Consider the following 27,837-nt stretch of genomic DNA (forward strand, 5'->3'; position numbering starts at 1 on the left):
ACCAGATGCAGCAGTATTTTCATTAAAAAGAATATTTAAGTTAAGAAACTGGAAGTTGTGCAGTTAAGTAATAAATTACGAACACTGAATGTTGAAATATATTTTCTGTGAAAGCAGCTTTCAGACGAATACGACGCTTCAATCAAATCTAGATCATTCTAAACTCAGCAAGAAACAGAAAAACAATGTAGACACAATGATAATGAAATGCCAATCGAGAAACAATACAGGAATGTGACATGATAACAAGTTTCTTCTGGGCAATGTCCTCTTAAAAATTATCTTGCCCAAAGCATTGTTTGAAGCATGGTTTGTTGCCACTTCCTTCTGAAACACATCTATGAAACATAGTAAAGGATCTCAAATGCTTATACGGAATCAATACACAGGCCGTGGAAGCAATTAAGAATTATTTTCGGGAAAAACGAGATCAAAACAGACACTTAGGTGTGCTGGTTTTTGATGAAGTTAAGCTCCAAGAAGAACTGCATTTCAATACCACTTCATTTGAAGTTGATAGTTTTGTCAATTTAGGGAACTATACTCCAGAAGACTATAAGAATAAACTTGAAAATCATGCTCTGGTGTTTTTGTTAGATCCTCTACTGCATAACTGCATCTAACTTGCTGCTGTGTAAGCGTTGGCAAATCCACATGACTTCGTCTCGCAGACACTGATTCAACTAATTATTCAGCTAGAGCAAGCCGGAACAAGAATTACTGTTCTTATGGCAGTCAACTGAATAAAAAGGTCTGTCAAGGTCTAGGAATTAGTGGAATAAGAAATAAAGTTACTTGTTCTGTATAAAATCCAGTTGACAAAACAAAAAGAATTTGGGATTTTCAGATGCTATTCATTTAATAAAATGTGTAAGGAATAATATTTGTGCTACAGCAGAAGCACTTTTCAATGATGATACTGACTATAATTTATATCAAAGAGTTTATGAACAAGATAATTAATTAAAAGTTTGCTACACGTTAACTTCCACCCACTTGGATCCGTTGTCATTTCAATGAATGAACATAAGATTAGCTCTGTAGTTAGTCGGTAGCCAATGGAATAAAATTCTTCAGGGAAACTGAAGCGGAAGGATTGAAAGGCAGTGAATGAACGGAATCATTCATTGGCATTATATTAGTCACAATTTAGTACTAATGAAATACCTGTTGAAATTAGAGAAGTTCAAGAGGAAGCAGCTGAAATGTTCAAACATATACAAGTTGAAGGAACTAAACTGTAATCTAATACAGCACAGTGCATGATTGTTTGTACTGTTGTTTGTAATGGACATCCACAAGTTTAACTGCTCGTATGTAAACAATTGACAACTGTATGGCTTGACACAGCCTTTCCAGTTTCCTCCAGTTGCTTGTGTCATCTGCAGAAGATCAATACGAGGCATATTTTTTCACATTTTGTGTCTCATGACATCCGGTGAATGAATGATGTCATTTTGTAATTGCGTAGGCTTCCATGGCCAGAGTCAGTTGACATAAAAGTTTTCTGGGTATGGTACCATGTCACTGTATAAAACTACTGCTAGAGAAAACCAATATTTCGGCCACAGTTACAGCGGCCTTCTTCTGGGTCCACTGGCGTGTTCTAGTTATGCAGTGCCCCTTATATTTTGTTATTACTGTTTACTGCACATGCCACTATGTCTTAATTTGAAAAAGATAGTTTATCACATTGGTCTCTTAAGGAAGAAGGAGAGGGAACTTTATTTTAATAGGTTACTGTGGTGGAGGGAGAGTGTAACCTCTGTTGGTTTTCTACAGCAGTAGTTTTATACAATATGACATGGTACCATATCCAGGAAACTTTTACGTTGATGTCATTTTGGTGTATGTATATACCAAATTTACATATTATAAGGTGAGATTTTTCCCCAAAATTCATCATTCGAAAAATACAAGGTCATTTTGTAACTACTGTTGCTGAGGTTAACATTTTTACACTGTTCAATAGAGTATACAGGAGTCTTCTTAAATTTATAAAAGAAGCATTGGCTATTGAGATCATGTGTAGATTTACTTTAAAGAATTCGGAAAGACAGGAATGGGCAAACGATACTTGTGTTTGAACACATTCTCAATTTACCAATATACGAAAGCACTTGATACAGTAGCCACATTGCTCGAAAAATCACGTGACATCTGACTTGCATGGCACTACAGGGTGTATATGCGGGCAAGGAAAAAAAATTCCCAGATTTCTCCCAGATTTCCCGGTTAAAAATACACTTTCTCCCAGGTGAAAACATACTTTTTCCCTGTTAACTGACACTACACTTTCTCTCGGAACTGTATAACTTATCATACCTTTAAATGGTTATGGTTTTATACATGGATGTAGAATTTCCTGGCGCTTTAGAAAACAAAACTTAGGGGGAAAAAAGACATGTTTTGGAAATATCTTAGATGTACAGCAATGTCTACGCTGCACATTTTCTTATTACAAAAGTATAAATTCGAATTCCACCAAACACCGCATATTACTTTATGAAGCATTGAAATCAAGATTGCGATCTGCTTTTGTAAGGCAGTCATAGCTCACACTATGTGATCCCGTCAGCCGATGACAGTGGATATTCTGAGCTTAGGACACGTGATGTAGTCAGCCAATAGCAACATCACTGTTAAATAGCGTGAACACACAAACAGGAAGTGTTAATGGTTTAAATTAATATACACAGAGTTGCTACAAGAAAAGCAAAGCTTTCACATATAATATTGGTTTCTAAGGTTAATACATTGCAAGAAAAGCTAAGCTTTCACATATAATGTTGGTCTTTTATGCGTGTATTACACTTTAAGATACATCACACAAATGTGCCAGTAAAATTTCAATAATGACATAAATGTCTGATCTTCTGGGCTCGAAATTCATGTAAATGGCTAGTCATCAAAGAGTTGATTTTTAAATCAGAATCAAACGCGCTTTGATTTACGAAATTCATCGAACATTCTCGCTCATAGTTCAACTTGCGTAAAAGGAAATTTACTTTGAAAGTATCACTTTTCAAACCATCATCTGCAATATTTCCCCGCAACCTGTTAGAAATAGGTTTGTTTCAGCAGTTGCCAGAGAGCGCCAGGTAAAAGGTGCCACCATGCTTGCCCAGCTACGACGACGTAGTAGGCCCATATGTTCATACGTGTTAATATGTAAAAGATCTTACAATATATCATAAAAGAAACAAGACATCAGAGGGTACTCCAAGAGCATCGGAATTTCGTGACCCATACTGAAATATGCACATTTAAAGTGCACATTTCTATGTCAAGATTCCAAGTGCAGTAGGCCTCAAACTGATATTAAGCTTTTCATTGAGGTTTTCGGGATGTAAAAGTTTCTTAGAGTGCCAGTATTGTATTATGTTTGGTTCTTTATTATGGCATTTATGAAAACATGCACTTGAAATGCAGTGAACAGTTGAAACTAGCAAATGGTGTAGAATTAAACACTTCATTTCAAATATATTGACTGCCTCAGCAGAGAATATTAATAAAAGAAAATTTCTTTCAAATCGACAAAAATAACTTTACTGTTCTGCAAAGGAATTAATACTTGACTGTCAGAAAGATGGAAATAAAATAAAATCTGAAACTAATAACATATTTTAGCCTTCCATAATTATATGAATGTATTTTAATTCACTTGATAGCTCTCGGCCACAGAAAACCATTTTGTTTTCATTTGACGTGAGAGCCGTAAATGAAGAGGAAACAGAGAAACCACTAAATGTAAAAACGGGTCACGTGGAGACTACCCACTTTCCCACTTTAAGTCAGACTGCTCTGCGCGTCAGCCCCAGATCTATGATATTTCCGAACCGGAGCAAGACTGGATAGTGGCGGCCCACCCCCTCTCCCCCACCCCATTTCTCGAGCATTTGGGATAGGACGACAAAATTTTAAAAAAATCGAATTTTCAAAAATACGTTCATTATGTAGCGCACATCTTTCTGAAAAGTCTGATGTATAAAACATATGTGGTCGAGGAAATGTAAGAGGTTATTTGGTCTTAAGTGTGACAAAGTGCAGGTCTTAAGTGTGACAAAGTGCAGTGCCACGCCTCTTCACTCAGCATTCTTCTATCACACATCACTGTATTTCGCTTTGTGGAACTGAAACGTGTATATTTTGTAATGGATGCCATCAAACTATATTCAGGACAGAGGAAATTAAAATGTCCTGTGGTGCCTCTCCTGCTCCCAGTCGGCCGGTTTGACACCCTGCCCCTCTTTCTTTTAAAAAAAGAACTATTTAGAAAAGTTGCACTCTTTATTCCCTATTAGCTAACAACTTGCTGCTTTGTGTGACAAAATTAAATATAGGATACATAAAACCAGTAAAGACAAGCAAGACAGCACAAATTTCTTCAATCCTTAGCTCCCAGAATTCTTTTTTCTTGATTCTTGCTACAGCTTTACATAAGGTGCTTTCATTTCTGCGAAAGAATCTATTACCTCATCAAAGTTCGTTAAACATTTTGCTACATGAAAACTCAAAATGTCATTGTCTAATACTGTAAAAGCTGTTAATACAAATAGGACCCAAGATTGGTGTGGTTTCTCAATCTGATTACGTCTTTTTGTCACTGTCTGATGTATAAAACAAAACAGGCCTTTCTAATACTGCATCTACTCTAACAAACACCAAATAAACGAGACTGTTTAGGTACAAATGATCATTTTTGTAACACGGCAGAATATAATTCACAAAGTACCAATATCAAATGCCTATTAGGCCTACTGCAAGCAAAAAGCGTGACGTTAGGAAATAGTTTCACAATTCATTCATACGCTCCAGTTTCTCAAGCATGAGATCGAAAAGTAGTAGTACGAAATTATTATACAAATTTGGAATCATCATATTCTTCCATAATTTGTGTGATGTTCCCGTTTCTTCTCCTTCCTCGTTCTAACAAACAGTCTTGTCATCACTAATTCTGTAACTATTCCTGTCAATGTCAAAGCTTACTCACCGGTTAACTTCACTAACTGCCAGAATCCTTGGTTTAGTTATCCCGCGATTATTCCCCGGTTAGGCGTTGTTACATATTCGTTCAACGCGTTTTCCGCACTACTCCAGAATAGAACTTAAAGTGGCTGCTAGTTGGGGACTGCACAACTGGCCCTTATTAGTCAGCGACCTAGTCAAAAATTTTTTGTCAAAATTTCATTTTCTTGGATACCCTGAGAAGATAATACGTAATCTTTCTTATTTCTTATTCCTGTTAGTCATTTATTTACACTCTGGCAGTCTGAATCTATGGATTTCGCTAGTAATTACAAAAATGCTGATCATTCGCAAACCCAATCAACCACATAATGAGACAGCGCTTGGCATTCATCTGTTTGGCTTTATTCCGCTCAGCTCATACAGCCCCTTTTGTCTGCAGGAAAGTTTGTTTCTAGATTCCCTTGACAGAGACAGCACGTACTCTATGAAAGCATTCACAAATCAACTTATGATTCATTAAGAAATCAACTTGGAATGTGTTCAAAAATCGATAGGGATGTGTTTCTAAGTCATATGAATAACCGATAGACCAACGTGCGGTGGATGGTAGGCGCTTTGCAAAACATTTTTCCCGGTAGCATCTAGCTGCTTGCTGCGACTGCTTTCACAGCCAACAGCCACAATTCTGAAGCCAGAAGCGGTAGAAGGTACTACTCAACTGCGCATGCGTATGATCCCGCTCGTAAGTGTTGAAACGAATCTAATGTAAACAGTTGTGACGTCACACACATCGGAGGCTATCTGTTGTTACGAAGCATTGCATAGTCTTCCTAAAGCCTTGACACATTTTGCTGTTGGCAGACACTTGTATGAGCACTGTTTTTTGTTATAGATGGCGCATTTCCTTTGCAATTTAAGTTTTATTTTCATTTTTCCTCTCGTTCATGTTTTATTGCTGCATTATTATTCTGCAGTAGCAGGATACAGTAATATCCTTTGTTAGAGTATCGGTTCTTACCAGTAAAAAAAAAAAGGGACATTTAACTGAAAACAAAAACAATGAAAAATTCCTGGATTTTTCCCGGATCTCCCAGGCTGTATACACCCTGCACTAATGAAAAGGATATGCGGGAGGCCATGAACTAGCCACTACAACAATCTATTTCTCTGTTTAAAATGTGGCAATTTTGTGAACAGGGAAGGAAACAGTACTACATTCTATCATCTTATAGTACAAACTCTTATTGTATTTGAATAGGTCTGTAATAAGAATTCTCGTACATGTATGGGTATCACATACAAACTTATTGCTGCTTTTTAAGACAGGTAACACTCAAAAGCACAAATATAGTCCTTCATTAAACATTACTTGTTCAGCACCCAATAAATATTTTATTTTACTGTGAGAGACAGTAATGCTTTACTAAGTGGGTTATAAATGAGAAATTCACCCGCTGTTCACATATTAGAATGCCGTGTAAAAACATAACCAGCTTTTAATCAGCTTTGGAATATGATGATGAATTCAGATGAAACAAGAAGAAAAATTAATCCAGAAAGAAATGTCTAACAAATGAAATGAATCATTTTGCACTAATTGTGGTCACAAAATAAATTACAGCCAGCAAGTCCGTTCATGGAGATAGTACGAACAGACATCAGTAGGTCATGGGATGAACAAAAATTCGAAAATTGGACTGAACCGTGATTGCACCCTTATTAGTTACTGTTTTAAATATGACTTGCACTGGTGAAGATACTGCAGTCTGTCCTTCACAGTTGCTCAAGCACAGCACTACGGAATGTTTGCAAGGATAACAGTGATACCAGTTTGGACGTCAAAATATCATTTTTTAATATAATTTAAATGGATGGATTAAAAAAAAATCTACTAACCAAGAGGCATCTGGGGAACACACACATGCAAAAGGGTTTAACTTGTGTGAGCTTTCGGAGCCAGTGGCTTCTCCTCCTGGCAGACAAGCTGAAGGGGAAGGAAGAGTGGTGAAAGGAAAGGACTGGAGAGGTTTAAGGAAAGGAGTGGAACACCAACAATACACACAATTCTGCAAAATGAAAATGAATTGCTGGGAAAGTATAAGAAATTATATAAGATCTACAGTGTTTAAATTGGAGTTTGCCCGAATCTATTTTCATTCAGCATTGAACTGATTTTAAAACTGGACAAATATCCAACAAGGTATTCATTTCTGTTGAGGCAGAAAAAGTCTAGATAGTTGCCAGTGGCATACTTATGTGTTGTGTGCTGCAATGGTGTTGACAGGAACATATGGGAGTGAGTCAGCTGCTGGTTCCACACAGCCAATGAAAGAGCAGTGGGCAGATAATATGTAAGGAAGCAAGAGACATTGCAACATTCTGATGTCAGTCTAGTAGCGAAATCTGATATGTATTCGAATAAACGCAGCTGTGTTCTCAGGTCTCACAGTAACCAGAAACCCAGAAATTTAACATACTCTGAAGGAAAAGCTGTGACAATAAATTTGACAGTTGTGCTATTAGGATGATAATTAAAAATAGTGATACCACAGACCACAGGATTAGTAAATGAAAAATGTGAAAAGAAAGCAGTCTGCAAATTAATGTAAATAATTTATTTTTGTTTATTTTTATTTCTCATTGTGTTATCAAAATGTAGACAATCAATAAATGGCATAAATTTAGAACAGGTATAACATTAACTTTTTACGTAGTAAAACAGTTTGTAATTTTGATTAGTCAAAATATGTAAAAATAATTTTTTCTCAGGGTGCCTCTTGAAGAAAAAAGGGGGTGGTCTTAAATTAGAGTAGTCTTATATTCAGGTAAGTACAGTACTTCCCTTGCTGAAAAACCTTTTCACTGTAAAATGACAAGGCATATCCTACGCTTGAAATGTCCATTTAAAGCATGTCGCCAGAGTGAACAATGTACATGTGCCACATTCACAATTAGAAACAGAGCTTGCTCTACCAAATGGCTCTGAAAATGCAGGCTTCCTTTATGAGATAGCTGAACAGAATGACTTCCTGTGGTCAAAACGAGTATTCAGGAAAATGTTTACAATCAAAGAAACAAAACCAACCAAGGCATGAGAGTGAAGCTAAAATTTTTTTGACCATTTCCTTTGTCACAGCATATTACTGTGTGAATGTTTTTCATCTTTAACTGCAGCCTTATTCTATGACAAGTTCCATAAAATTAATTAACTCACTATTTTTGCTCAGCCAGAGGCTACGAAAATGAGCAGCCCTCATGCAGTCTCCCAGTAAACAATGTGTACAAATATTCTGAGCAAGAAAGAAACAGTTGCAGACATGGGTGAACATTAGTGGGTCCTACTTTGAAGGCACTGAACACACAAGTATTCTGCAGGTACTCTAATTCGCAACTTCAATTTTGCTTTTCATTATAAAAGAGATATGTAATACAGCTATGTATAACTTTCTGTAGGCTGATTCTGTAAAGTATACTAAGAATATACTGTGACTAATGCTAATCTATTGACATTGATAGCTAACTGGTTTTAGAGCATGCTATCAGCTATCTATGTACTGAAAAAGTAAAATCTATTTAATAAAAACATTAGCATTAACTGCAATTTACATCTTCATAATGATGCACAAATAATGAAAAATGCATATGCAAATTTCAGTCTGGCTATGTCTTTCAATGCAACGTAACTAAAGGTAATTAAGAACAAACAGGATACATCCTCTGCTTCTAACAATTCAGTGTCATTGAAAAGATTAGGCTTACTAATTATCCTTCTTCCATCTAAACTTGTGGAAAGATTCTACAAGCTACCACTCAATTAGCCAAATAGAACTGTTTCAAAATGTCAATAAAATCTCTTCTAGCAGTAGTTATCTCACAGCATGAAGCGTACTTATATCTATTTTTAAAACCACAAATTTAAAAGCAAAAATGAGTTTCACAGTCATGAACAGACCAATTTAAATACATACTGTTCTCGTTGTCAGGCAACAAGTGTTCAAACATTGATCCAGATTCACAAGCCTCTATATACACCACCATCTGTGAAAGATATTAAAATTTTATTAATACCCAATTACATTATTATTGTACACAAAGCTTGGAGACTAAAGCATGTAAGATTAAAAACTCAAATGGTTTTACAAAGATCTGCTTATTTTGAAAATACAAGACGTTCAAATACAGGTAAGTTTTAGATTTATGGTACCTCCATAGTCCTATAGGAGCATTATTCAAGATGATTTATTAACACAGAAAATAGTCCATGAGCCTTTGTCAACTTGTATTTGCTAAGGTTGATTAGGTCAATTGCTGCTTTTTATATAATACAGTTTCACACCAGGAGTAATTTCAATCATCTTCTGCTTCCTGTGTGAGAGAGCACTTCAAATGTTCATTGAACTATACAGACATTTGAGGTCTAAGTACAAGCTATAATTAACAAACTGAATTGCAGTATATAAATGTCGATAATCTGCAGCAACTTATATAAGCCCATCTTCTTGATCAGTAAGATAAATTGGAGAAATGCATTCCAAGCAATGTCATTGTCAAGGAAAAAAATAAAATCCAAATGTATGCCTAACATTAATCTTGAAGACTCAACACTCAAGACAAGGGCAAACAAAATGCTTACAGGCACAGAGCAGTAATTGTAGAATAAAGGCTTTCATAACCAGATACCATAGTTGCTGATGGGTCTTCTGGGCTGTATGGCTGTGGTTGAAGAAACTTTTCAGTTCCTGATGTTTCATCCATCACAGCTCTGGACAAAATGTCAGGTACGGTACCGAAAAGTTTCTTCAACTGTGGCCAAACAGTCAGAAGACAAATCAACAACAGAGCAGTGAGCAAAACAGAAAATAAATAAATTCAAACACAAAAAAGAAAAGAAAACTATCAGAGAATATAAGATACATATAAAGAGCCACTTAAAAAATGATGAGGGGAAAATGTTAACAATCTGTTCTACACAGTTAAAACAGAACATAAGAATGCAATACCAAAACAAAAGCTTCTGAAAAATTTACAACGCCTTTTTTAACCCAGAAACATTACATAGGTCAATAAACAAACATTTTAAAAATGGAATATCCTTTTATTTCCGATGCTTAACACTAAGTGTTAAAAAGCACCATGAGAGGCACTGTTCCATTACCATTTGAATATTTGTGCTTAGTAACTAATAGAAGTTATGCTAATAAATATACCACAAACCTTTGAAAATTTTTTATTGTCCACCAACTCCAAAAATGCTTTCTCAAGATCTTGAGCATACAGCTCCCCATTAGGAAAAACAAGGAATCCTACAGAACCATGGTCTGCAAAATTAACAAAAATGTGGTCATTTGGGCCACTGAAATAAAAACAAATACTTTAGTGCTGCTGCATGACGTATCTGTTGAACAAACTTACTTCAACCAAAATCAAAGATATACATGAATGAATCTCAAAAGAACAGAAAATCCAAACTTGATAAAAAAGTATGAGTTACAAAATAAAAACTTTCACCGAAAAGACTTATGTTCCTTGGATTAAAAAAAATCTATTATTTCCAATAAAACAGTCTCAGTGGTTAACTGCCAGATTAAGGATCAAATGGTCTGGGATATTATCCCTGGCTAATCGTAAGATTTTTATCACTCACTTATCCCCTATTTTACCTGTTAATGTTTTTAACTGCTAAAGATAGTGAGTTGTACTGTGGTTCAGATTCCATGTTAAACTATAGGCCCCCTATGACTGGCTGGAAGGCCATAGGAACATATGCTACCTCCAATAGTACCACACACAATAAAGCACAGCAATGCTCAAACCAACATCTGCACTGGGGACAGCTTTATTTGCATGTAAACTCATCTTGCAGTTATGAATATTTGTCACAGAAGACTTCCTGATCTAATTGTGTATTTTCATCAATCTGTAGTACAGGTTCTGTGTTTCTAGCATGACTCAATTGTCTTCCTTGTACGCATTTCATGTATAAGAGAACTGTCAACAGGAACCCTCCCATGAACATTTCGTTTCACACGTTCCCAATCACATTGTTTTGGTTAACATTTTGCTCAGCAAAAGAGTATTAAGGTCACCAATCATATGTATGGGAGAAGTTGTCTCACAAAAATAGGCCCCCTTTAATATCAACTTGTCCCATGTAAATTAGCATTAACCATTGTATATTTGGGACTATTATTACAGGGTATAAATGCTGTAGCATCGACAATTTTTGGAAATTAGTTCAGTCCAACATGAAAGAAGATCAACAAAACATCACAACAATCACAGATGAACAAGGGGCATTCAAATATAAACCATATGCTTTTACTGATGATTCTTACCAATACAAATGGAATGCCTTATTTTTCTATATAGTTCCTGTTAACAGAAAAGCATTTTCTCACGCAGACAGCAATCAGAACCCCTTATGGAAGAGCAAATTTTGGTGACACATTAATCAAGTGCACATGTACTATTCAGCCATAGTGTCATCTTCAAAACCTTAGCCCCTAATGCGTTCTTCAGTGGGGAAATGTCTTGGAAAGTAAGGTGGGAATCCAAAAGGTTCCAGTTTAGCTTAGCAAGTTTTCCATGAGGTAGAGCTACTGTATGCGGCCAAGCATTGTTAATCAGGAGGAGGACACCACAAATTGGTTGATGACATTATCTGCTGCGATAAGGAGTCTCTGCATCGTACAGCAGCTTGCAGTCCCTTGTCCTTCATCCATGCAAGTAGTCAATTAATGATACACCTTGTGAGTCCCAAAATATAGTTGTCAAAACTTTTCCTGCCAATAGTTGAAACATGGCCTCGATTGGTGTCTCCCCCCCCCCCCCCCTTGCCAACTTTCCTCCACTCATTATTCTCTTGCTCTCTGGAGTATAGTGATGGGCCCAAGTTTCATTACAGGTCACAATACGGTATAGAAAAGCCTCTCCTCCTTCAAAGCAATTCAGAAGTCATTGAATGTCTCTCCACAGATCCCAATGTGCCTCTATGAGAAGGCATGAAATCCACCTTGTAATAATTTTTAATATCCAAATGTGTCTGTTAAAATGGTAAGGACCTTCCAACACATTCTCATCTGTGATGCAATCCCAGTAATGCAGCAATTGCCTTCCACAAGCTCACGCATGGCTTTGGAATTGCCTTCATTGAAGCTGGTCCAGGAATGCCATTTAAGGCTTTGATTTTCCACTTTATCACAACAATATCAAAACTTCTGGGCCCAACTGGGTTTTACACAGAATAACATCACCAAACTGTGCTTGGAGCTTCAAAACATTACTCATTTTCTCGGTAATGAAGTGTGAAATCGAAGTGATAATGCATTGTGCAACACACACTGGTATTCCCTGTTCACTCAGAGATATAGTTTCACTGGTGGCATCTTTGTGGTGTGGAGCCATGGTGAAAAAGAACTACTCTGCTACTTCAAACAGCTCAACTCCTTTTTCTAAATATTATTTGATCCCCCTTCAAATCCCAAGAGAGCTTTCTGCATGTTTACCTCTGTCACCTTGAGGCTATCATGCAGCTCACATTAAAAAACACAACGTGTAACAATATACTGTATCTGCGTAGACACCTGCTATCCCTTTCACATTGAACTCTACTTTATGCACAGGTTAAGTATATGTGGAAAACATATCTGTTAAAGCAACAAGCGCGTCTACACTTTTATTTATAACCTCTCTCTCTTAAGCTCTACTCTGTCACAGCCACTCCAACCACCTTACTGAGATGCGGGGGGGGGGGGGGGGGGGGGGGGGGGGGGGGGGGGGGAATCATCCAGGCCGTCTACTCACCTCCCTCTCCTTTCCCCCCCTACTCCACCACACAGCAAAGTTCCCACACACACAAAAAACAGAAGTATCCCCTTGTAATCCAGCACCAAGCCTTACTGATTCCTTTGCAACATCCTTAGCATACCAGACGACACTAACAGATTACCATCCCTATACCAAGATAGCTGTCCTGCATCTGATACACTATAAAACTTGCCCTATTCCTCCACCACTATCATGTGTGCATTTCAACCCCGTCATTTTTTTAAACATATAACATTAAAGACAACAGACATGGAAATGTCTGAATTTGGGACATCCTGTGCTTGCTCTCCAGCACATCCTCTCATTCACACTACCTGCCTGAACTCAAAATTTGGTCTATCCTGTACTCTATTATCCTCCGTATATGTCTGGCAGAACTTTTTGTGTTTAAAATACATACATTACTTAATAAATAATTTTTTATTCCCTTCAGGTTCCTACTTTTTATTCATTTATTAGGTTTTATTCTCCACATTTATTGTTTTAATTTTCTTCTAGATCCTTCTTTACTTCTGACTCTCTCCTACCATCTTTGAAACGAAACTGATACTGTGCTTCCTGATGTACTGTCTACTCTTTTTGATATCTTTTCTTACATCTTTGACTGCCTCCCTCCCTCATTGAATAAGCTGAGTTCCTCTTAGGCTGGACTCTGAATGATCTGCCTGCCAATACCCTGCAGTGTCTTCCTACAATCCCAACTATTGTCCTTTTTCTAGCATGAAAAAGGAACCTTCTATTCCAAAAGTTAGTAGTAATGTCTTCAAGTGTGTGTGTGTGTGTGTGTGTGTGTGTGTGAGATGTGCTAGGAGTTGTGCATCCTGGAGGGAACTAATGGCTACTGGCCAACCGATTTGTGTGTCCCAAGAATTTATTAAGCAAAGGAATCTTTAAGTAAAACAGTAGTGTTCTGTACATCAGTTTACTGTACATGCATATGTCCTATTAATACTTGTGAACCATCAGTGTCTTCAAAGAGTTACTTATACAGAGAGAAACATGTAACCACATACACTTAATGGTTAAAAAGTTCATGGAAATGAGTCTGTTCATGAAAACAAAGTTTTTAAACCAATGGTTAGTGATATACATAACCAAAAATATGTAATGTCAATATGAACTCTGATGTTACTGTTTGAACAGAACTGACTCGAGACAATTTTCAATGTGCAGCTTTGAAATTGTCAACAAACTGAGAAAATGTGCAACAACTGTAGTAGGGGAGGTAGGGGGCAGGGGCAGGGCGGAGATAATCTGCTGTGCAGATTTTTCTCTGGCATATAAACTGAGATCCCAGAGTATAATACTATAACAATGAAAACAATCAATAATTGATAAAATTATTTAATTGGACAGATAAAAAAATCTACTCACCATGTGGCAGCAGAACACATAAAAGGCTGTTGTGATTGGCAAGCTTTCGGAGACAGTGGCTCCTTCTTCAGGCAGAAGGGTTCTGATCCCGTACGGTAAGTCTATCCAGACCCACGCTTCTGGGTTACTTTCCCAAAATCTACCCCTTTTCCTAGACTTCTACAGTCCTTTCCTTCACCATTCTTCCTTTCTCTTCAACCATTCTGCCTGAAGAAGGAGCCACTGGCTCCGAAAGCTTGCCAATCACAACAGTCTTATGTGTGTGTTCTGCTACCGCTTGGTGAGTGGAGTATATTAGTATTTATAGTAAATAATCATATAATTTACAGCATTCTCACAGTCAGTGGCACTGTTATTTAAATGTTTAAAGAGCCTGAAGAGTGGTTTCTCAAAACAATACACTAGAGGTATTATGCACATTTGTAATTTGATTTCATATAAAATAAAAAATACTATAAAAGAAGCTTCTTATGCAGTATTCTAGTCTTACCTTTGTATAACACGACCTGTTCCAATTCCTTTCATACCTTCGGCATCACCAGTGAGAACTTTCAGGAAATTTTCAGGAGTAACATCCTAAGAGCAAAATGAAAATAAAAATATTAACATCTAGGAAGCCAATAAACCCCACATGAAAAAAAAAAAATCATTTGTTAAGAAAAGTTTGTCTTAATGAATCAGTCAATTATTCAAAATAAAATACAAATGAGCTCTACACATCTTTACATAGACAAATCATATGTGCCCGGTTTATACATCACACTACAACTCTTCAGCACCGTATGATGGCTAAGATCATTTTATCATTGACACAGTCACAAATTATGAATACAAAATGGGCATCTTTGTGTGTAATAATTTGATTATATCAATATATAACACCAGATAATTGACTTTGACTTTAATAGTCGTCTTCAGACCTGAGTACATTCCAGTCACATTTTTTAGACATCAGAGCTCCTGTTTCACACATGAACAGAACAGGGCAGAAAACAGGGTAAAACAGGTACAAAGTACACTCCACAATACATTGTAAAGTGGCTTGTGGAGTATATACGAAGCTTACAAAACTATTGATTACTGTGTGGCCACATCCTCTGTTGAATGACAGTTCCTTTTGTAGTGGAACATACCACTTTGGTGGAGTAATGTGTTGAATAAGCATTTTTTCAAATGACAAATGATGATTGTCACTATAAAAAGTTTATTTTCGTAATGAATGAGATAATCTACTGCTTGGATGTATGTTCTATATGTGCATGTGCACCATAGAGTGAGTGTGTGACAAAGCCTACAACATCGTGGGGGACAAGAAATTACTTGATATACATGGCCTCAGCTGGTATCTATACATAAGATAAACCATTTTTGGACTCAGTTCATATCAACACAATTGTGATGTTCCTAATGATAAAGTACTTTTGTAGGAGAGCGTAGATGTTTGATCGACCATAAAGTATTTGAAAAGACTGAATTGCCAGTCAGCACATGTCATTCTAACAGAGACAGATAGAACTAAGAGTATGAACTAGCCAAAAATTAAGAGAGTTAAACTAATAAAAGTTTACTGAAAATCACAGACTGTCTGCAGAGCAGGTAGGGGAATCACATTTTGTGAATGGAATTAATTTACCCACAAAATTTGCTAAATTTAAGACAGATGGGGAAGTTCATCCCCAAGACTTCTGAAGAGTATTTACTAAATTTTTACCAAAGCAATGGAATGATTTGCACTAGGTTTTTTTAGAAGGTGAAGTTGCTGAAGGGGAAACTGCTCATTCTAAAGAATTTACATCTTGCTGCAGAGCAGGTAGGGGAATCACATTTTGTGAATGGAATTAATTTACCCACAAAATTTGCTAAATTTAAGACAGATGGGGAAGTTCATCCCCAAGACTTCTGAAGAGTATTTACTAAATTTTTACCAAAGCAATGGAATGATTTGCACTAGGTTTTTTTAGAAGGTGAAGTTGCTGAAGGAGAAACTGCTCATTCTAAAGAATTTACATCTTGGTTTGACTTCCAGAAAAAGTTTAAAAACAGGTACTGATGGCCCAATACCCAACAAAAACTGACACTTGAGCTAGTGGACCAGAAGTAATACAATAGTAGTTGGGGAACTTATAAAAAATATGAGGGGCATTCAATAATTTAGATGACAATTTTTTTCTGAAAGCAGGTTGGTTTTATACAGTGGTCATTAGCGCCCAGATTAAGTTATGAACGCACTGCGAGGCACAAGGTTAAAACAGCAACTAAAAAGTACAACACTATAAAAGGCACATTAACAGGCAAGGGATTAAAAGAAAACAGCATAATCAAATGTCCTTAGACAGGTTTGTCAAGTGGATAAAATGAAGAATGCGAGCAGCTGTTCCTGGGTCATCCGCTAAAATGGCATCCAGAGAACATGGTAGGCCAAGATCAATGCGCAGTGTATTAAAATTCGGACAGGACGTTAAAATAAGGCATACCATCAGCAATTGCCCACATGGGCAGAACGGCGCCGGCACAGCCGTCAGCAGATGGCGATGGCTGAACCGGCAGTATCCAATTCGTAACCGGGCCAAAACGTCCTCCTCCCGCCAAAAAGGGCGTGAAGAGGTTGTCCAAGCCGTGGGGAAAGGTTTCAAGGCGCGAGGCTTGTTTTCAGTAAGTGTAACCCAATCGGCATGCCACAGCGATAAAATGTGCTGACAAATGACCCTGCTAAAATCAGATGAAGGCACACAACAAGAAGCTGTCCAAGGCTGGAGGACTGCAGCCTTGGCTGCGGCATCTGCAGTTTCGTTCCCAGGGATACCGACATGGCCAGGAACCCACATAAAGGTAACCGGAGTACCGTCGTCCGCCAGCTGCTGAAGAGAGTGTTGGATTCGGTGCACGAAAGGGTGAACCGGATACGGATCACTGAGGCTCTGGATGGTGCTCAGGGAATCAGAGCAGATGACATAAGCAGAATGTCGGTGGCGGCGGATGTAAAGAACAGCCTGGTAGAGGGTAAATAGCTCAGCTGTGAAGACTGAACAATGGCCATGGAGCCGGTATTTGAAACAGTGTGCCCCGACAAAAAGAACACCTGACACCGTCATTGGTCTTAGAGCCATCTGTATAAATAAAGATCATATTAATGAACTTCGAACGAAGTTCGACAAACTGGTAGCGGTATACCGAAGCTGGGGTAACCTCGTTTGAGAGCGAGCTGAGGTCAAGGTGAACGCGAACCTGAGCCTGGAGCCAAGGTGGCGTTTGGCTCTCGCCCACTCGAAAGGTTGCAGGGAGTGAAAAATCAAGGTGCTGAAGGAGGCGACTAAAGCGAACTCCTGGGGGTAGCAGGGCAGATACATACAACCCGTATTGATCGTCGAGACAGTCGTCAAAAAAGGAACAATAAGACGGGTGGTCGGGCATTGACAATAGCCGACAGGCATACCGACAAAGCAGTATATCGCGCCAGTAGGCTAGTGGCAGTTCACCGGCTTCAGCATGAAGACTCTCGACGGGACTAGTATAGAATGCTCCGATCGCAAGACGTAACCCCCGATGCTGTATAGAGTTGAGGCAGCGTAAGATGGACGGCCGTGCAGAGTAGTATTCAAAGCTTCCATAATCCAGCTTTGAGCAGATGATCGACTGATATAGGCGAAGTAGGGCGGTTCGATCCGCTCCCCACGACATATCGCTGAGAACATGGAGGACATTTAGAGAACGGGTACAACGGGCAACCAAATATGACACATGTGGAAACCAGCTAAGTTTCCTGTCAAATGTAAGACCTAAAAATTATGTTGTCTCCACGAATGAGAGAGCAACGGGACCGAGATGTAACGTCGGTGGGAGAAACTCTTTGTAGCGCCAGAAGTTAATACAGACCGTCTTCTCGGCAGAAAAACGGAAGTCACTGGCAACACTCCAGGAGTAAAGACGATCAAGACAACACTGAAGACAGCGCTCCAAGAAACATGTACGCTGCGTGCTGCAATAGACGGTAAATTCGTCCACGAAAAGGGAGCACGATACATCAGCTGGGAGGCAATCCATTATTGGATTGATCGCTATGGCGAAGAGAGCGACGCTCAAAACTGAGCACTGAGGCACCCCACTCTTCTGGCGAAAAGCATCGGACAGGACAGAACCCACACGTACCCTGACCTGTCGATCCATTAAAAAGGCACGAATAAAAAGAGGGAGGCGACTGCGAAGGCCCCATGTATGCATGGTGCGGAGAATGCCCGCCCTCCAACAGGTGTCGTAAGCCTTCTCCAAATCAAAGAACATATCCACGGTCTGGCGCTTCCGCAAGAAGTTATTCATAATTAAGGTCGACAAGGTAACCAGATGGTCAACAGCAGAGCGGCGCCTACGAAATCCACATTGCACATTGGTAAGTAGGCATCGAGATTTGAGCAGCCAAACCAAACGAGAGTTAACCATTCATTCCATCACCTTACAGACACAGCTGGTAATGGAAATGGGTCGATATCTGGAAGGCAAGTGCTTGTCCTTCCCCAGCTTAGGAATTGGGACAACAATAGATTCCCGCCAGCATGTGGGAACATGACCAATCCAGATGTGATTATAAGTACGAAGAAGAAAACCGTTACCCGCAGGAGAAATATTCTTCAGCATCTGAATATGAATAGAATCAGGCCCTGGAGCGGAGGACCGTGACCGGGCAAGCGCATTTTCGAGTCCCCGCATGGCGAATGGGGAATTATAACTTTCATGATTCGAGGAGCGGAAGTTAGGTGACCTTGCCTCCTCTGCCTGTTTTTGGGGGGGAAGAAGGCAGGGTGGTAATGAGCGGAGCTCGAAACCTCTACGAAAAATTGGCCGAAGGCATTGGAGACATCCTCAGGGGCCACAAGGATGTCATTCACGACCGTCAAGCCAGAAACTGGTGAGTGGACCTTAGTGCCAGATAGCCGGCGCAGGCTACTCCAGACAACAGAAGAAGGAGTAAAACTGTTGAAAGTGCTTGTGAAAGCAGCCCAGCTGGCTTTCTTGCTTTCTTTAAAAACACAACGACACTGCGCATGTAATCGTTTATAATTGATACAATTCGCTATCGTAGGGTGCCGTTTAAAGGTGCGTAAGGCACGTCGACGAGCACGTAAAGCATCTCTACATGCTGCGGTCCACCAGGGGACTGGTACGCGACTTGGAGAAGTAGTAGTATGAGGGATGGAATATTCAGCAGCAGTGAGAATGACTTCTGTGAGGTGTGCGACCTGACTATTGCAGCTTGTGAAGGTTTGATCCTGAAAGGTCGCCCTGGAAGAGAAGAGCCCCCAGTCTGCTTTGGAGCTGTTCCAACTAGTTGAGCATGGAGAGGGGGTATGATGCAGGAGATGGATAACACAAGGGAAGTGGTCGCTCGAATACGTATCAGAAAGTGCGTACAGCTCAAACCGGCATGCAAGTTGGGTAGTACATACAGAGAGGTATAAATGGGAATAGGTGCGAGTTGCATCTGAAAGAAAAGTAGGGGCATCAGTATTGAGGTGGTTGAAAAGGTCTGTTAACAGGGAGGCTCTCGGGCAGGATGCTGGAGAGCCCCAAAGGGGATGGTGGGCACTGAAGTCTCCAGTCAACAAAAATGGTGCAGGTAGCTGAGCAATAATTTGCATCATGTCTGCCCTAGTAACGGCAGACGACGATGGAGTGTAAACAGTACAAATGGAAAATGTGAGGGAGAGTAATTCGGATGGCAACTACCTGCAGGTCAGTGTGCAATGTGATGGGATCATAGTAAATATCATCCCGGACCAGCAACATAACCCCTCCATGAGCCGGAATACCTGCCACAGGGGGTAGGTCAAAACGCACAGAGGCATAGTGTGCCAAGACAATTTGATCGCATGGGCGTAGCTTCGTTTCCCGGAGAGTTACGACGAGGGGACAGTACAAGCGTAGCAGCAACTTTAAGTCCTCTCGGTTGGAGCGAATGCTGCGAATATTCCAATGTAGAAGTGCCATCATAAGAAGAAAAAGAAAAAGGAGAAGCAAGAAGGGGTCACCTCGTAGGCCGATGAGCGCCTGGCTTTGAGCGAGCACTGCCACCACTATCAATAGGCGGAGAGTCATCGTCCATTTGTTCAATAGGTTTGTTGGCCATCGTGTTAAGATGGCTGGGAGTGAGAGCTTCATCCGCTGGTGAACGGCCAGATGTTTGGCTACCAGCGGTGCGGCCAGGCGAAATGGATGACGGCCTGGGGTGGCAACCACTAGGTGGCGCAGGAGAAGAAACGCGCCGTGGCGGAGAAGGAGAACTTTGCTTCCTATGAGCCTTCTTGGAAGGTCATTTAGTCGAAGTACTGGTCAATGGCTGGGAGTTCGAGGTACATAGGAAGTCTTCACGGGACGGTTCCTTCTTGAAGGCCCGTGCATCTGACTTCTGGGTCTTAGTCTTGGCAGAGGCTGATGAAGGTGCTTTTGTCTTATGGGTGACGGGAGGAAGAGGAGACATTGACCGAGTGACCTTAGCACTGGCCAAATGGACGACCGTAGCGCTAAAGGTCAGATCGCATGTCTGTGTCGACACCTCCCTGGTAGTCCGAGGAGAGGCGAGGACAGTACTGTATTTCCCTGCTGGGAGCAGCGTGGGCTTCCTACTAGCAAATAGCTTGCGAGCAGCCGAGGTGGACACTTCCTCTTTGACCCGAATTTCCTGTGTACAGCATTCATCCTTGAAGATGGGATAGTCGCAGGAGGACGCTGCATGGTCACCCTGACAGTTCACGCAACGAGGAGACTGAGATGGACAGTCACTCTCATGGGTGTCCCTGCCACAAGTGACGCATTTAGCCGCATTAGAACAAGACTGGTGGGAGTGATTACAATGCTGACACTGGCAGCAGTGTGTAGGTGTTGGGATATAGGGGCGAACAGAAATAACCTCATAGCCCGCTTTGATGCGCGACAGCAGCTGGACAATATCAAAGGTCAAGAAAAGTGTCCGGGTCGGTAAAAGGTCATTGTTGACCTTTGACATGACCCTACGGACAGCCGCCATGCCCTGCTCAGCGAGGAAAGACTGAATCTCCTCGTCAGTCAATCCGTCAAGTGATCTAGTATATACCACACCACGCCATGAATTCAAAGTGCAGTGAGCCTCCACCCGGACAGGGAACGTGTACAAGAGTGTGGCCCGAAGCAGTTTTTGTGCCTGAAAGGCGCTCTCAGTTTCTAACAACACGGTACCGTTACGCATCCTTGTACAAGACTTGACAGGTCTGGCTATGGCATCTACGCCCTTCTGAATAATGAAAGGGTTGACAGATGAAAAATCCTTTCCGTCCTCAGATCTAGACACTACGAGGAACTTTGGGGCAGGCGGTAGTACTTTTGTCACTGGTGGCTGGTCAAGTTTCCGTTTTTGGGCAGAAGTTGAGAGAGAAGAAGAAGAGAAATCTATTGCAAAGGAATCCTCCATGATTGCCAGCGTCTCCGATGGTGTGCTTCTTCCTTGTGGGGACCCTCTCTGAGGGCGCTCCCGCCTTAGGTGAATGTTTACACCTCAGATCACACCTCCCGAGAAACAGACGGAGGGACCAATCGGCGTGGTCGGAAGGTGTCAGCTCAGGCAATCACCCCTCCCTGGGCCTGGCCTTTACCAGGGGGTATGTGCTTGCCTTACTTGTCTACCCAGGGCGGGGAATTACGCGTTACCCCGTCACCAGCTATGCGTGCGAACGCGTGGGTCAGCCTTCAGGCACGCACAGGGAGGAAAGAAGAAGAGGAAAAAAAAAGGGACAGAGGGAGAGAAAGGACAGACTATCTTAAACACTGAGACGGAGACCATAGGGTGGACAAGATGGCAAGGAGAAGAAGGCAAGGTAAAAAGTAAGGAAGACAGTGAGAGAGGGAGAAGGACAAAGAAAAGAACCAAACAAAGGAAGGAAGAAACCACAATAAGCGAAAAACCAAAATGACCACAAATGTAAGTCATGGAACCATCCGTCTCCGGACGCAGGTGCAAACTACCCCCTTGAGGGGGAGGGACTCCTTTTAGTCGCCTCTTACGACAGGCAGAAATACCTCAGGCCTATTCTAACCCCTGGACCCGCAGGGGGCAGTGAGAAATCTGGCCCATAGAGTGGATTACGAAGAACAGCCCAATAAAGTTTTGTGAGCTCCTCTCGGGTGTGAAGACTTGTGTGAGGCTTTCTGTTGTCAAGGAGAAGGAGAAGGAAATTCGTTCACATTTTTGTGATGGTTAATTAACACACTGACATTCTTCAATTTCCAACATTGCAGGAGTCACAGCTGTGTGTAGACAGGCAGCTCATGGGAGATCAGACAGTTTGCACAACCTTGTTGCAATGATGACAGACACCTTACCTAGTGACTCATCATACTTTTGTTAACTGGCAGGTCTCCTTAGACAATCTGCAAGAGCCTATGAATATCTGTGATACACTGTTTTTCCACCAAAAGAAGCTCTCTGGTTGGAATGCACCTCTGTTACACACACAATGTTCAAGGTTATGTGTAGTGCCGCCACCTATCGGAACTCATGAAACTATAGGGGCTGAAGCGGGAGTATTCCAGAAAGTTCCACAACAAATTCTGCATATTTTCCACTGAAACTGATCAGGGACAAAAAATGTGTTGCATAACTTATTATATGCTCTTCATATACTGAGTGGCACTTGACAAGGGCTAAATACTTTGGTGATACAGTAGAGAGGAGTTAAATTGTTCATTCATGGTTTATCTTAACAAGTCAAGGAAGAGGATTTGGAATTGGGGTTGACTGACAGTGAATCACTTGTCGATGTTTATTGAAGGTCTGAATACATTAAAGAACATGGGGATTATAAACCAGGAGATATTCCACAGTCACATTACAAGAAGGAGAATCGTTATCCATCTTCATTCCAAAGAAAAAAGAAAATAAATATTGTGAAATAAGGAAGAACAATAATGATAAGTGAAACAATCCAGAGAGTAATTAGTCCTAGAAATTTCCCACCTATAATATACATATATGGTTGCCAACTATCCCATATTTCCCAGGAAAGTCCAATTTTGGCTATTATTTTGGTCAGATACCATGTCCCATATCATTTTGAACTCCTCCTGTATTTTTCTAACTTTTGCAATTGTCATTAAACCAATTTATTTCGGTTGACACACCAAGGCTTTCCCTACTATCTCCACCCCTGTCATAAACAAGTAAACCATTCCTAAAACTGGATGGTCACTTCTCCGTTTCTGCAGAGTGAAGGGAAGTTTTAAAGCCCTTTTTTTTTTTTTTTTTTAATTTGTAGATGTAGAATGAAGTGAAATTCTCCTATATTTACCAGCTAGAAGGCTTTCTTTAACACGAGCAGTTGTCAGAATCATTACGAACTGGGAACCCATTAAAAGTCACATGAGAAATAGTTATGACTGGCGCAAAACTCTAAAGTTATTTTTAAATTATTCTGATGACTCTGAAAGACAGTTAACCTTGGATATTTATTCAACATTTTTTCCATATTGGTGCAGTTGTTTTACAATGTTCTAACTTTTTAGAATGCTCTGATGTTAGTATAATGGAAACTTTTGATGCAGCCAAGACTCTGATTAGTGAAACTGAGCAAAAAATGAAATATTTTGATACTGGAGCAAATAAAGTTTTTAATAAGTTAACTGTTTCAGAAAACACCTTAAAGATAATCTTATGAACTTGTAAGTCTAATTGAAAAGAATTTCAAATCTTAAGATCATTTGCCAATGGCAGTACAATCTTGGATGCCTCTTTGTCTAGAGTTCAAGCTAAAAATTTAAGCATTTTCAAGAAGTAATTGACTCATTTCGGTTAGATGATGTAGCTGAAGATTGTTTGTATGACGAAAATTGTGATGCAGAAAATATTTTGAAACAAGGGTTGTGCATGGAAGGGAACACAAATAGAAGGTGGCTTAGTGTTTTCTGTACCTTGACAGCTAAAAATGTTCAGATTCCAAATTTACTAAAAGGAATTGGTCCTGTATTAAGAATTATTCCTAGTTCAAATGCTGAGGCAAAAAGTACTTTTTTCTTAATGAATCATGAATAGACTGAATTGTGCAAGAAGTGTACCCTTGAGCTTATAAAAGCAGAACTGCAAGTAGCAGTGACTTTTAATTTTAGCTGTATATGTAAAACTGAATGAATCTTTGCAAAAAGAAGCAAAAACAATACAAGCAATATTGTAAAATACACATATTTCAGGTTCTCAAACACCATCCAACTGTTTGATTTTGAACAGACTGTTGGTAAACAACAGTTCTGGAGCCATGGCCAAGATTAAGGATACAACAGTCGAACAATATGCAATCATCTGGAAAAGACAGTAGCCTTAACAAATCTTAGGTGTATGGCATATGCATGAGTGGTTGCTGGAGGAAAAACATTGCGGCGGCGGGAGGGGGGGGTGAGTGAGGGGGGGGGGGGGGAGGAGGATGGTTGGTTGGTGCTTTAGGGCACAAAACTGCTAAGATCATAAGTGCCCGTATCGTAACGTAAGAAAAAACACGTACTAAATAAAAACCTGAAGCAAAAAAGGCAAAAACCCAATCAAGCAACTATAAAAGAGAATCTGCTCAGGACAAGGATGTCTCAAGGGAAAAATTCTCAAAACATCATTGAGATGGGAAAGGCCCCTAAGGGGGGAATCAAATTTGCTTTGCCATGCTGCTCTGGTGAATAAAAAGTAAGACACAATCGACAGAATGCATGTCATCTGCTAAAATATTTGACAAAGTAGATGGCAAACACAGATGTACATGTAAACACTGAATCAGAAAGTGGCACAGTATCAATGGTTGAGAGCAGTAGGCACACAGTGGGGCAGGGTCACAATTTAATAAATGGCGGTCCTACATATAGCTAAACTAGAATGACCTTCTCACAATGTGAGGGCCGAGAGGAAGTCGAACATGCAACTGGGAGAGGTATAATGTCCTGGAGTTTGTTCTCCTGGAGACAACACCTTTGTGCACTCCGAAGTGATACTACATGTCGATAAACAACACGAAGATCATCCGAGGGAACAGAATGACTAGCAGGCCGGGGGAGGAGAGCTGCAGCCTTTGCAGCAGCCTCACTGCCTGGCATGCCGATGTGACAAGGAACCTACAGGAAAACCACATTGGCTCCTCACGCAGTAAGTGGAGGCATTCTTGAATCCATTGTACTAAAAGGTGGACTGAGTACAGCATGTGATGGCTCTGAAAAGCACTGAGAGAATCTGAGAAGATGGCACAATTTGGAAGCCTGTGTTGTCAGATGTTGGTAAAGGAAGAAGTCAGTATTGAAAAGGATCATCATCAAGCACAAAGGCTCACACATCTCCACGTTGGTCTTGGAAACATCGTGTAGACGAAGACACTGCCCCCAAGCAACGTGTGAAATGGGAGAAACTTGCTGCAATACACCAGGCCAGGAGTAGTGTCGTTAGGAAGAAATGGAGTCCAAAATTAACACACACACCCCAGCCCAAAACCAGGGAGGTGAAGAGCACGCACCCATGAAGAAGGTGGCAGAGTATTCAAAGCAAAGCTATCAAAGCAGCAAATGACAGCGAACTCCAGGAGGCAACAGAGAAGATGGGCACAGCCTATACTGACGGTCAAGGGAATCATCAAAAAAGGTTGCACAGGATGGGTGAACGGGCATAGAAAACAGACAGCAAATGTAATGACTAAGAACATCTTGCCGTAGGACAATGGTAAGTCAGCAGCCTTAGCATAAAGACTCTCAATGGGACTAGTATGCTGTGGTGGATACAGAAAAACCTCAAGGAGGGGGCGCTAAAGATATCTTGAGCTACCTTTACTTTTATCGTAATAAAAATACGCTGACACAGACGAGCATACTACATAGGAAAGTACAACTACTCAATAACTTCATTTAGTCAAGTCGACTGTCGAAAGAAATGAATGAACGCGTGCGGGCTGACTGGCAGGGGTGGCAATGCTACAAGGGTGGTTTGAAAAGTTCTCGGAATCACCAAGAGAGGTCAGCACTAGCACAATGAGTTTTCCACATGATATTCACTGCACTGTTGCCTGTAAACATGTGCCACATCAATGCTCTTGGAAGAAAGCTGCGGTGGTGATGTGGCTCTGTTGTTGTTCCCACATAGTGATTTGTGAAGATGGAAAAAAATTGAGATTCAAGCAGTGATTAAATACTTTGTAAAGAAATGTATTAAAGCAAAGGACATTCATGCTGATTTCCAGAATACACTGGGGGACTCTGCTCCTTCATATTCAACTGTTGCCAAGTGGACAAACGAGTTTAAGTTTGGTCAGGAGAGCTTAGATGATGACCCACACAGCGGTTGGCCAAGATGTGTCACTACTCCAGAAATAATTGAAAAAGTGCACGAAATGGTCATGAAGGATCGCTGATTGAAAGTGCATGATATTGCTCACACTTGGTAGATGTCATCTGAAAGGGTATATCACATTTTAACTTAAGAATCAGAAATTAAAAAATTATCTGCAATTTGGGTGCCGTGACAAGGCAATGCGCATCTGCACATATGTGCCGTCGACATGGCAAAATTACACGAACTAAGGTATGAACTGCTGCCACACCCGCCTTATTCACATGATATGGCTCCGTCAGACTTCCATCTCTTCCCAAAACTGAAAATTTTTGTTGGTGGACGAAGGTTCACTTCGAACGATGAAATGATAGCCAGAATTGACAGCTATGTTGAAGGCCAGGAGGAAACTCATTTTTGAGATGGGATCTGGGCACTGGAACATTGTTGGACCAAGTGCATTAATCTACAGGGAGACTAAATTGAAAAATAAAAAAAGATTCAGTGATGTAAGTACTTTTTTTCTATTCCATTCCGAGAACTTTTCAAACCACCTTCGTAGTATGGAAGAGGACTTGCAGATCAATATACAATTCATCCATAATCCAGTTTCGAACAACAAGTGACCAATAGAAATGGAGGAGGATGGTCCGATTCGCTCCCCATGAGGTACTGCATGAAACAGTAGAACAGTGAGGGAGGGAGTACAATGAGCTGGCAGGTAAGACACGTGGTCAACACATTGCTGAAGACACCACTCAAATAGACAGGTTCATAGAGAGCTGCAATATATTGCAAAGTCATCAATGAAAAGAGAGCCTGAGATATCTGGCCGGAGACAATCCACAATGTGGTTAATGGCTATGGCAGGTAAGACAACACTGAGCACAGAACCCTAAGGCATCCCGTTCTCCTGAGCAGAAGTGTCCGAAAAAGCTGGGCCCACACAGTATTGTAAAAATTACCAGAAAAAAAGTGGCAGGTGACCCTGGAAGTTACACTAGTGCATAATATGGAGGACACTTGTCGTCCAGCAGGTGTCATACGCCTTCCCCAAATCGAAAAACACACCCACAGTTTGGCACTTCCGCAAAAAAATTGTTCATAATATGAGCTAACGATGTGATGAGATGATCAACTGTAGAGCGGTGTCTATGGAATCCACACTGGGTATTAGTGAGGAGATTACAAAACTCTAACAACCATGCCAGCCAACCATGAATCATACGTTCCATCACGTTGCAGACGCTACTGGCAAGGGAAACTGGGCAGTAGCTGGAAGGTAGGTATTTGTTCTTACCAGGCTTAGGTATAGAAATGACAATGACCTTAAGTTGTTGTTGTGGTCTTCAGTCCTGAGA

At 40.5% G+C, this 27,837-nt stretch overlaps 1 protein-coding gene across 2 annotated transcripts in view; it reads right to left on the reverse strand.

Moving 5' to 3' along the window:
- The window catches only part of LOC126183865 (legumain-like), a 159,618-nt gene that overhangs the window by 46,649 nt on the left and 85,132 nt on the right, over positions 1-27,837 (reverse strand). For both annotated transcript variants that reach the window (XM_049926168.1, XM_049926160.1), the window contains exons 5-7: positions 14,663-14,748; positions 10,186-10,324; positions 8,940-9,009 (exon numbers count right to left, since the gene is read on the reverse strand). In XM_049926168.1, the coding sequence (XP_049782125.1) occupies positions 8,940-9,009; positions 10,186-10,324; positions 14,663-14,748 (295 nt within the window). The remainder of the gene's footprint in view (positions 1-8,939; positions 9,010-10,185; positions 10,325-14,662; positions 14,749-27,837) is intronic.

Source organism: Schistocerca cancellata, chromosome 1 (genome assembly GCF_023864275.1).
Source record: "Schistocerca cancellata isolate TAMUIC-IGC-003103 chromosome 1, iqSchCanc2.1, whole genome shotgun sequence".
Classification (NCBI taxonomy): Eukaryota; Metazoa; Arthropoda; class Insecta; order Orthoptera; family Acrididae; genus Schistocerca; species Schistocerca cancellata.